The 12,120-nt window shown below is 37.2% G+C and overlaps 2 protein-coding genes across 2 annotated transcripts; one reads left to right on the top strand and one right to left on the bottom strand.

Moving 5' to 3' along the window:
* Window positions 1–6,089: 6,089 nt before the first annotated feature.
* On the bottom strand, window positions 6,090–8,128 carry LOC113724947 (ABC transporter G family member 8). Its single transcript, XM_027247864.2, has one exon. It carries the CDS (start codon window positions 7,998–8,000, stop codon window positions 6,219–6,221), a length of 1,782 nt encoding a protein of 593 aa, XP_027103665.1. The 5' UTR covers window positions 8,001–8,128; the 3' UTR covers window positions 6,090–6,218.
* Window positions 8,129–10,962: 2,834 nt separating this feature from the next.
* LOC113728278 (late embryogenesis abundant protein At1g64065-like) lies at window positions 10,963–11,577 on the top strand. Its single transcript, XM_027259773.2, has one exon. It carries the CDS (start codon window positions 10,963–10,965, stop codon window positions 11,575–11,577), a length of 615 nt encoding a protein of 204 aa, XP_027115574.2.
* The last annotated feature ends 543 nt before the right edge of the window (window positions 11,578–12,120 follow it).

Here is a 12,120-nt window from a genome sequence, read left to right as displayed (position 1 = left end):
GAGGCTTTCCTCGGAACCCTCAAAAACGTATTATGTCGCTCTGTTAATTCTTTGGATTTTTTCCCAAATGAGTGTTTGACAGCAGCGTCATCATGGAAACAAGTGTTGCACTCGCCCATGTCTCGGATTTGGCTAGTCCTATAAGTCAAACTTGCGGCTGACCCTTGCTAGGAGCAGTTGCCGCAAGTCTCCCAGGCATGCATCTCAAACCGGGTCGGGTCTTCAGGTCAGATTCATTATTTATTTATTTATGCATTTTTTTTTCTTACATAGTAGAAGTGGGAAGGAAGAAAGAGGAAAGGGTTTGAAAATTGAACCATGAATTAATTTTATAATAATTTTATAGAAGAAGTGCTGGTATGTTTACTTGAGGATCAAGGACTGAATGTTCTTGGGTCTTTGTTGTACACATGTGATGGTCAGTATGGTAGCGTGCAAATGCAGGTGGAACAGCGGAAAGGGGAATCAGATTTTAGTGGGGGGTGCGGAGTCTATGCAGTACTATGTATTTTGGACGTATTCATGTTGAAAAGACGTTACACCTTGTAAAAGGGGTCCGGGTTTCTAACTAGGACCAATAGGCGGGCCGAAGTTCCCGGGTCCACCAGTTGACTTTGTAAACCATAACAGACCTTGACCGATAAATCAAGCAAACAAGTAGGGCGGCTTTGATTGGATTGGAAGTCTTCTTTAAAAAATTGCTACATTATTTTTTCGTGATCAAAATTTCCACCCATCATTTTATTTTATATATATATATATATCTATATCAAATTTTTATAGTAATTTTTCTATAAAAAATCTATAAAAATTCAATCCAAACAAAGCAGTATCTACCCAAGCAGAAGTTTCCCAAATGCGAATATCTGCGGTCGTTCCTAACTAACCCTAGCTTCTCCACCAAATCACCACTGCCGCTACCAACAGGGTCATCCACCGCCGCCGGATTTCGTCATTTTTGCTGCCACTTCTCCTTTGGTGTAATTTGTTCTGAAGATCATAAAGAGTCCTGATTTTGCTTTTTTTTTTTTCTTGATTAAAAAGGACATGCAACTTGTTAATTTTGGTTAGTCCTTTTTGCTACTCGTTGGCGCCAAGTGATTGCTGATTATTCTTGTTGATTGGTGAATTTTGGGTTCTTGGTTATTTTTACAAGAAAAGGAATGGGTATATATTTATATATATACATGTATATAGGCATGTCAACGGTTTGGGTCTAGATCCGGACCCGAACCGGATCTATGAATTTTTTGCGGATACGGGTAGAGATTTAATTCCCTTATCCGGACTCGGATCCGGATCCGTTTTGTCAAACAAAAAAACGGGTCGGATACAGAATATAGTATTCCGGTCCATATTAGACCCAGATCCGGATATAAATGGATTAATAATTTAAAATATATATATTTATCAATATAATTAGATTAGGGTGATGTATTTGAGTAAAATCAATTTGATTTCTTTTTTTATTTGGTTTTTTTTTGTATTAGTTAGAAATTAGTTTGCAAATATATATTTTTTTGCCATTTTTATTAGAAATTGTAAATTCTGATAATTTTTTCCGGTAGGCCCGACTCGGATTCGAGACCCGTCGGATCCGGATCCGGAACATAGAGTAGAAGATCCGTCGGATAAACGGGTCGAATCCGGGTCCGATATGATCGCCGGGTCCGAGTCCGGAATACTGAATTTCGACCCAAACTCGACCCGTTGACAGGCCTACATGTATATATGACATATTTATGATATTATTCGATTCGACTCTATGTCAAATTCGATCCAATCTATTAACCTTTAATCCTAAATTCGATTGAGTCGATATCTGATCAAGTCCGAAATCATATATATATATATTTTTGGGTAACAGCAAGACATGAAGTTAAGACAGTTGAATTTGGTTCCCATCTGATGCAATTCCAGATGCCGCCGCTAACTCCAACACCGTCATATGAGCTGTGTTCAGCTATTTTAAGTTGAATGTTGGGCCTTTGTGGGGTACTACTAATTGGTAGACACAAACACAGGCAAATTAATTATTTACAGCTTTCAAATCGATTTTGTTGTCCTTTTGGATAATAGTAATACTACTAACTCAAATCGAATTAGAAAATCACTCATAGGCGTTCATTAATCTAGTGCTTGTACTTATCGAAGGAAGTAATTTCTTGAATAAAATGAGAAAGTAAACAGAAAAGTTTCACATGAATGAAGAATAAGAGATTATTATCACTTTATCCCCTTAAACTATAGAGCTGCTAAACATGTTAAGAAATTTTGGACAAAAATACCCTTTTATTCTGTAGCATTATTACACTGTTATTATCACTTTATTCCTTTAAATAATAGTGATATAATTGATTTAATTCATAACATTATTTTTTTGAAATTTTACTTCATCGGTAATCTAACTACTATAGTAAAAAATTTTAAATATATTTACCCTTATATATAATTAAAAATAAAAAATTTAGAATGATTATTCTTTTTTTTTCACTTTAAGAGATCAAAAAATAGAAAAATAAAAGGATTTTCTTAAAAAAAAATTTCACACTTATTAATACTATAAAAAGAAAAGGAGACAGGAAAGAAGGAGACAGAAAATTAGATTTTGCAAAGAAAAAAAAGTCTAACATTATCATATTAATTTAAGGTTGTTGGGATTATGATTGCAATCTGGTGGTAAATAGTAAAGTGAAATAATTTTAAAATAATAAAAGTATTTAATTCTTTCTTATTTGGATATTCTAAAAAAAGAATTGAGCTCTCTCTCTCCCCTTCTCCCTCCCCCTTCCGACCTTTCTATTTTTTTTAAAATAATAATAAGTTTGCTAGAAAAAAATTAATATTTTGACTTTTTTTCTTGATACTAGAGAGGAGAAGAGCCACTCTAAATTTTTTATTGTTTTTGTTATACAAAAAAAGAGGGTACTTTTTTTTAAAAGTTTTTAAACTAGCTAAGTTGGTTTAATAGTGGGATAAATTGCCTAAAAAATAACTCTATGGGGTAAATTGATATTGAGATTATAGTATATGGGGGTAAAATGATAATAACTTTAAGGGCTAAACTTGTCTTTTTTACGTTAATTAACAAACTCCGTTAAATTTGACCGTTAGTCTTAGGGGTAAAGTGACTAAAAGATAATGTTAAGGAAAAAATTGATAGTGACACCAAACGTTAACGGGGTAAAGTGATAATAACCAATAAATAAATAAATAAATAAATAACGTAACGCAGTTCGTCCATCAAGGTACAGGTCACCGTAGTTGGATCATGAATGCCGCAAAGTTGACGAAGGTTCATCTAACTTACGGCCTCGGTTGGTTTCGGTTCATAACCAGTTTGTTTTTGGGCTGGAAAAATCACACAGTCATGGATTTGAAAAAATGGGCCAAATTTAGACAATGGGCTTTTCTCAGGTGGTCGGGCATGTGTCAAAGGTTATTCCATTGTGTGATATCTTTTGCTTTGGACCAGAAACAAGTATAGCTTTGATTCCTGATGCAAATTCTTCTCCACGTTGTTACTAAATGGACGCCAAAAGCAGATGAAAACAGATATTTTGGTCCAGTATTATTAATGAATGTTCCCCGCTGTCATGACTTTGACTTTGACCTGCAAATATAAATTGAGCGATGGTGTTTGTGAAAATTTTGTTCTTTTTTATGGCTTGCAAGTATTAATAGATTAGTAAGAAGTAAATAGAGGTGGCAAATCAACCCACCTAACTAAATTTACCCATACCCGCCTATGAATAGATGGGTATGGGTATTTTAAATTTTTGTATATGGGTATAAATGGGTTACCTAATAATACCCATTTAATAAATGGGTATTATTGGGTAACCCATCAAACCCAATTAACCCATTTAGAATTCTCTTCCCCCCAAGTCTTTTCTTTTCCCCACCTTTTTTTTTTCAAAATTTTCATTTTGTCATGATGTCAACAACTTTTGTTTCATTATTATTATTATTATTATTTGTTGGTTTTATCTTATTATTTTATTTTCTTTTAGTTTGTTAACTTGCTCATTTTTTAGCATTACCAATTTATGATAAATTTTAGCATATTTTCTTATCTTTATAAAATGAAATTTTAAATTTATATATGAAAAAAATGTTAGGGGTTCAAAATTTTTGGATTAAGTTTTTATATTAATTTTTATAGTACTCAGTTCAAATTTTTATATTCTTATTATTCAATTATTAAATAATAGGTAATTTTGTGACATAGAGTATAAATGAAAAAAAAATTGGTAATTAAGTTTATTGAACATTATAAGTAAATATTTAAAACTAATGATGGGTACAAAGAGTGGTATAAATTGCTAACTTAGTTTGCAAAAATGAATTTAAATGAATTTACAAAAATTTAAAATAAATGAGTTATAAATGGGTAATTGGATTACCCAATTCATTTTTTGACTTATCCATTTATACCCATCTAATTAAATGGGTATAAATGAGTTGACTCACTTATACCCATTACCCATTTTACCCAACCCAAACCCACCCAAGTCACCCATTTTGACACCTCTAGAAGTAAAGGATAAATCATGGATGGATAGATTAGCGAGAAGTAAAGGATAAATGTTGGAACATCCGCCCATTACACAAAACTTGTCTAATGCATCTTACCTCTTCGTGTGGATGTCGGGTTATTGCACAGAGTAGGATTTTTTTAGTGCATATTATTGAATAGCGGTTACGGATTTACTTGTCAACAGAAATGTGAAAGCATTGTGAATAATATGCCTTGCTAAATGTGAGAGCTGCTTACAAAATTTACAACTTCCTTCTTTCTTTATTTTGAAGGCATAAACCATCAAAGGGTGGGTGGAGTCACAAATAGAATTCTCAATCTTATTTGCTGTAGAAAAAAAAGAGCAAAGACAAGAAGGGAAGGGAGTAAAAGTTGTATGCTATAGTTGTAGGTACTCACCACTCGGTCACAGCTTGCAATTATCAAGAAATCACGAAAGAGTTCACGTGTTGGGGAGAAAAAGACGAACCCGTGAAGAAACACTGGTTAGAATCACCAGTAGGGATGCAAACAAAAATTCAGCAGTTAAATTATGTATTTAGTGTTCAATCTTCACCATCTGCATCATCAATGATCAAACAAACGGCCCCGCCTCCCCCCATTCAGCAAATAACGACGAGAGCCTCGTATTGTTCGTATTGCTTGGTATCATCTGTGCAGCAACAGCCCGTGACTTTGCTCATGGGTGGATATATTGCTGATGAGATCCCAACTTCTTATTCTCTTCATTTATTCAATTCACTACTGCTCAAAATTCTTGTCTTGTTGCCGCGTCAGCCTTCACTGCAACTCAATTGATAGTTAATTTGGGACTTCTAGGTTGAGAATTATTAGCCCAGAATGGATCGTGATGCAACTTTTTCGAGTAGTCTTTTTGTTTTCGGAACAAATATATAGAACAAGAATCCTAACTTGTCTCTCCTTATCTCTTTTTTCCTAAGCAAAATATTGAAATAAACTTCATTGGTTTAGAGATCATCAAGCACAGAAGTCGTTGCGAAGAAGGGGACCTGCTCCTCCCACACTGACTGAAAAATAGTTTCATTAAAATACAACGAGCAGGTTTGCGTGTTATTTATTCATTTCTTAAAACAATACTCACAGGATCTGGGTCCAGTTAATGCCCTTCAACTGGTAGCATAGATGGCCCCGAGTAAGTACATGTATAAAATATATAACATAAAAAAAGAAAAAACTTCATGGAAATATGTACGGTTTTGGATGTAATCTTCAGGCTTACACATCAGGTGATGAGAAGTGAAAGTTGTAATTGTGTAAAAGAGTGCCCAAAATTGATGCGCACCATCAATTATTCCAAAGAAATTATTGGTACAGTGTAGTTCCTCTTTTTCAACAAATTGGACTAAACCGGCCCGGTCAAAAACGCGGTTACATATGGTTCTAGCTTTTAGCAGGAGCAAAGAATCACATTAGACGCTCATTAGTTTACCTAATATAAGAAAACCAAGCGAAGAAATTAAGAAAAGAAGTGTGTTTTCTTGATCTATGATGGTTTCTGATTAACTAAATACGTAGTTAACAGGGCCAATTGCTAAAATCATAGACTCCATGGAACAGGTACTGTAATGATCAAAACCACTTGTGCACAAACATGCTGATTACAAACTGTGAAGATGTTTTCATCACCTAAATAATACACGTGACCACCAGAATTCTTTCATTTCTTGGACCTGGAAACCCTTCTGAGTAAAACAATCAAACAAAGTAGCCGATAAAAAGCAAAGAACCCAATCAAGATGTAAACGTTTGTCCATCGCTGCCTTTCATGGAGCCCTCTTTTATCCAGCACATCACGTCCTGTGACCATGCATGTCTTGTTTTCATCGTACCATATCAGGCATCTTGATATCAGACAAGAGTACTCGTTGATCAGCAGTGCATCAAGGGCATACTTGTACATGGAAAAGTAATGCATGCCCAGCCAGAATTTGGGCAGGCTATCTTTAGAGATAAAGTAGCCGGAAAAGAGGAAAAACCCGGCGAGAAGCACCGTCACCAGTGATGTTCCGGAGAGATAATTCGGCGTCACGGAGCTTAAAAAGAGAACAAAAGAGTTGGCCATCAGAACTATGACCCAAATGACTAAGACAAAGTATGCGAAAGCTTGCCACGTAGCACAAAGCCCCACCAAGAAATAAACCGAAATCGAGTACACAATAGCTATGGCAAGCAGGTAGGGCAGGAAGACTAGCGTGTTGGCCACAAGGTAGGATGACAACCTGTAAACCCCACTGGAAGTTTCTCTTAGGAGAATAGGCCTTTCGTTGATGAAGATCGGAAGAGTTTCAGTTGTGGAGGAGAGAAGGAACGTGAGAGTGAAGGCAAAGAGTCCTAATCTCTTCTCGATACCGGCCTTATCGAACCCTATGTTGACATAGATTGTTCCCAAAACAAGACCAACCCCTAGAGCTTGAAACGTGTTAGTCACCAGAAGCTGTTTCGTCCTGAAAATGATCTTCCAAAATCTCTGATACAGAACGACTATTTCGTGCACTCTTGAGCTCCTATATCGGACGACCTCGACGTTATAATTAGAAGGTGACGGAGGAAGCATTGGCTGATCTGTGTCGGCGGGTTTAGCGTTCTTATGGAGCTGATGCAAAATTTCCATGGCATACTCCAGCGCATTCAACTGTGGCGGGACGGTGAACCCATTGGACAGCAAAAAGGCTTCGAGCGAAGAGAGCGTACCCTGGTGCACGACTGTTCCTTTTGATAATAAGAGGATGTTATCGATGGTAGAGAGAATCTTGGAACTGGGTTGGTGAATGGATAAGATCACAGTGCGGTGACGCGAGTCGGTGATTGATCTGAGGGTCTGCATTACTTTGAAAGCTGAGTTACTATCAAGCCCGGATGTTGGTTCGTCCAGGAGTAAGACGGCAGGGTCGTGGAGGAGGCAAAGGCCTATGGAAACCCGTCGACGTTCTCCGCCCGATAGACCGTGAGCTAACCGGGTGTGGGCCAGGTGAGTTAGCCTCAGCTCCGCCATGAGGGACTCCACAATTGTCGGAATTTCGCATGTTGGTGGGTTGAGGAGGCGAGCAGCGAAGGCGAAAGTCTCGGAGACGGTGAGCTCAGGCAGGCATGCATCGTGCTGAGGGACGTAAGCCGAAAGCTTTCTGTAGGCGGAAGGGTTGAGTGGCTTTGAATTTAGAAGGAGAGTGCCGCCGGTAGGACATGTTCGGGTGGCTAAAATGTCAAGCAGGGTGGATTTTCCAGCGCCGCTTGGCCCAACAATTGCAAGGATTTGGGATGGATATGCGGAAAGAGACACGTCTCGTAATATGTAAGTTGGCGGAGAAGAAACGCAGGGTTTGAAGAGGACGGCGGCTGGTGGGATATTGCTGGATGCGGTGCTTTTGGCGTAGGAAATTGAGGAAGCCGTGAGCTTGTAAGTTCTGAGAGGCGGGGAGGGAACTAGGGTTTCTACTTCCATAGCTAGAGATTGTGTAGAAGTCGGAAGTAATGAAGAGAGGAAAGTCTAGATGTGGTAGGATGAGAGATGGGGAGTCTTCCCTGCATTACTCTGGTATATTATTAGTAGTATGGAGTTACTAAAGCTGAACTTCAGATTTCTAATTACCACCATTTTAAAAGGCAAAACAACATACCGATACAAGTACAGGTTGATACAATCTGATTGGATTGAAGTTTGTATTCATACAGCATGGCCGGACGTACTTTTTTTTCATGAGCTATCCCAAAAAGGTGTCGAGGGAACAGTGCTTAAAATCCTAAGATTTTTTGTTCCCCAAAAAATAACAATCCAAAAAAGTCTTCAAAGTGAACAGCAAGCAGAAAACCACTGGGCCAATGGCTCAGTGGCCACCGGGGAGGTCCTTGGACTGTTGGTGAGAGTTCAAACTTCATCAGTAATGAAAAAAATCTAAGGATTGTGCTATAGCACTCCCTTGGTCTAATTGGGTCTGTATACCCACTAGCCCCTACAACAGTCTCCTTAGACTCTCCCTCCCCTTAGATTAGGATAGAGTAGGTTATATAAATGTATCGTTGCTGACAAAAAAAAAAAAAAAGAACAGCAAGCAGAAACAAGTCTTCATGTGACCATATTCAAATAATTTTGGGTTGGATCATGGATGGTTTTTCTTGCAACAAAAAATTTTTTTTTATTTTATTTCTAAGGATTGCAGTAACATCACAAATACTATAATGTTGAAGTTACAAGTGTATATAAAATAAAACTCTGTCAATTCTCACTTTTTATTGCTTAGGATTTCAGATTAACAAAACTGCTTAAAAATCAACAAGAGTAAAAGTGCAACGAGGTAAAATAACCATAAAATTTGGAAAACCAATAGCCCGAGAGTAGCCTGTGAGTCGCTTTTTTTTTAATTTATTATTTATTTATTTTCTTGAATTCTGATGCAATAAGGATTAAAAAGTCAGGAAGCTCAGCTCCTCCGGTGTATGCAATATTTATCTTTCTCCCTGCCCTCCATGTTCTTTCTCCCAGAAAAAATGGTACTAGCACAAAAAAAGGAATCCAATATTATCTTAGCCTGGCCACAAGTCTAAAATTTAATCCCGCTCCGCTTTTTTTGTAATGATATTAGTACTTTTTTTTTTTTTTTTATCATATAGGTTAATAAATAAAAATTACATCATAAAAAATGATGATGAGGATGACATTATAAAAAGAAAAAAAAAAAGATTGAGTACATTTAACATTTGCATGAAGGGATTGGGCTGCGTACTGCCATTCCATACACATCAGCCCACTAAGCAAGTACCGGTGAACGAACAAACGATCATAACGAATTCAATCGGCCCAACATCGTTTCTTCAATCCTTCTAATTCGCTCTATTTCTTCCCTTCTCTCTCTCTCTCTCTCTCTCTCTCATTCATATATTTTGTTTCTAAGATTTTCTTTCTTTGTTCACCTTTTGTTCTTATATATTGCCAGTTATTAATCGGAAATTTGCTCCCTCTGAGGTTGCAAGGGAGCATGGCTTTCCAAGGAATTTTTTTTTTTACGGTAAAAGATCAGAAAAAGAAGGAAGAATTTGAGTAGCAAAATGCAAAAAATTATCCAAAAAACAGAGACAAAGGCAAAAGCCTGGAGGAACGTCGGAAAGACCTGGCGCAACTTGCGGCGGCTCTGCTCCAAGGATTCTTGCTCCAACCCTCAATCCTCTTTTAAATACCAACATCATACGCTGGCATTAAAAGTGGACTTTTCCATCATTAAATCTGGCAAAAATCTTTCCTGCAACCTGCAAAAACAAAGTATACACTAATAAGAATATATATATATATATACACACACACATGTAACATGTGTAAAATTTAAAAGTTAAATTTAAATTGAGACACTCATGCTTGCTGGCATTTACTTGCAGCATGCATCATATTATAGATCCCGTTTGGCAAGTGAGTTTTTTAGATATTTGTCTAAAATTTTACTGTAACTTACTGTAAAAATTTTTAAAATTTTTTTTGAAGTGTGCCTTTTTTTTGAATATTTTGAAGTGTATAGTTTAAAAATTGTAAAAAAATTTTTGAGATTATTGTAATTAAAGTTTTTAAAAAACTTGTAGCAGACAAATTTGGCAAAAAACTTGCCTGCCAAACAAGGCTGTAATTCGTGGATTGTTATTTATTTTATAAAAAAGTTTTTTCTTTTAGTGCTTCAAGCATCAAGGATTAAAGACGACAATTTTTTTCAAATTCACCAAGAAGAGGGAGTACGCACCATCCAGTGTGATTTAAAGACCCGGGCCTTTTGTTTTAAGGTGGTTCCTCATTTCCGCGGGCCGGGCCAGCCATCCACAATTTTTTCGATATTTATTATATGTATGTTACTCGTGACATTCTTCAATTAAATTAAAAAAAAAAAATTATTACTCGCGGCATGAACCCCATAATATAGAGTAACTTAATGACTCCTCGGATGCATTACCGTCAGATGCTTCTATTAAGTCAAAAGTCAAAAGCCGGAGACAATAGTGACATATACTAGAAAACTTCACGCGCTGGGCTCAAGCCTCACTCCTTAGGCTGAAGCAAAATCCCAAAAAGCAAACGTCCCATTCAATTCTTAACCGAGATGATAGGTACTCCACTAATTTCCCAGTCTCAACCTGAATCAGAATGTGAAGTCATCAAATGCAGGCGGCTGAGATATACGACCCATTCCTCCTTACATCTCACCGTCACGCTAATTCAAGCTCAAGTGCTCCTCAGCATCCCACCATTTGCCTATATATACATACATGCATACAACTCAGGTATATATCTTCCCAGTACTCACGAATAGTATAATCCATAGCAATTCTAGCACAATATTGATCAGTTTTTTCAGCCTGAAATCTCCGCTAAATTGTTTCCCGAGCAGCTGTGCTGTTAAGTGCATTAGGAATTAGAGATACGCTACACAATGCCTTCATCACCTTATACTGGTCATGCAAACCAAGCCAAGCACGACATCGAGTCCAGCGAGCTGCGCAAGAAGAAGCGCATGAAATGTTTGGCTTACGTTGCTGCCTTTGCCGTGTTTCAAACAGCCGTCATATTGATTTTTGTGCTCACCATTATGAAAGTAAGAACTCCTAAGTTCCGGGTGCGGTCCGCCGATTTCGATGAGTCCTTCCAAGTTGGGAACCTCTCAACCCCTTCCTTCAGTTTCAGGATGGATGCTGAACTGGGAGTCAAGAATGCCAATTTTGGAAACTACAAGTTCCAAAATAGTAGCATTTTTTTCTTATACGGTGACACCGGGGTCGGGGAAGCCGCTTTCAGCAAGTCAAAAGCCGGGTGGCGATCCACCAAGAAGTTTCATGTTTCGGTGGACCTGTCGTCAAAGAGTTTGCCTAGCAACTCACAACTGGGAAATGATCTGAGGTCTGGGGTATTGAACTTACGCAGCCAGTCCAGGTTGGATGGAAAGGTGGAGCTGTTGTTCATCTTCAAGAAGAAGAAATCCGTAAACATGGATTGCACCCTCACCATTGGTGTGGCAGAGAAACAAGTTCGACAAATTAGCTGCAAGTGACGACAGATATTGAAGCTTCCTCCGTTGTTGCGAATTTATTGGGTATACTGATTAGTAGTTTTGTGTATACGATGAAGCGGAATTCCTCCGCTTCCAATGGTTTTCCATGCACACTAGTATAGTATTGAATTCACTCTTCTGTACTGTAATTCTTTTTTTTTTTTCCCATCTATCATGATGATGATCATGTAGTTGTGAATTATATATATATATATATATATATATATATATATATATTTTTTTTTTTTTTTTGGGGTTTCTACATGGACGTTAAAGATTTTGTATCCATTTCAATTTGAGCTTTCCTCTATCAGCAATCAATTAATTAACTCTGCAGAAGGATGGGATTACTAAAGTGGTACTTCCTAGATTCCAATTATGAGGAAAAAATGAAATGATCAACGACAGATGTGGGTGGGATTTGATTAACTTGTAAAAACTACCTCGCGCCGGGGGTCAGCATCCTAGAGAAATTTCCAAAATGATGATGAAATTTAAAAAATTTCTGCAAAGGAGACATTTTGAGTATGGAATTCTGTCCAA

This window comes from Coffea arabica, chromosome 2c (genome assembly GCF_036785885.1).
Source record: "Coffea arabica cultivar ET-39 chromosome 2c, Coffea Arabica ET-39 HiFi, whole genome shotgun sequence".
Classification (NCBI taxonomy): Eukaryota; Viridiplantae; Streptophyta; class Magnoliopsida; order Gentianales; family Rubiaceae; genus Coffea; species Coffea arabica.
This window is presented reverse-complemented; position numbering and strand designations above follow the sequence as displayed.

What these genes read in the sequence shown, in the direction of transcription:
- LOC113728278 (XM_027259773.2), top strand. Translation starts at nt 10,963, where the DNA reads ATGCCTTCATCACCTTATACTGGTCATGCAAACCAAGCCAAGCACGAC.
- LOC113724947 (XM_027247864.2), bottom strand. Translation starts at nt 8,000, where the DNA reads ATGGAAGTAGAAACCCTAGTTCCCTCCCCGCCTCTCAGAACTTACAAG.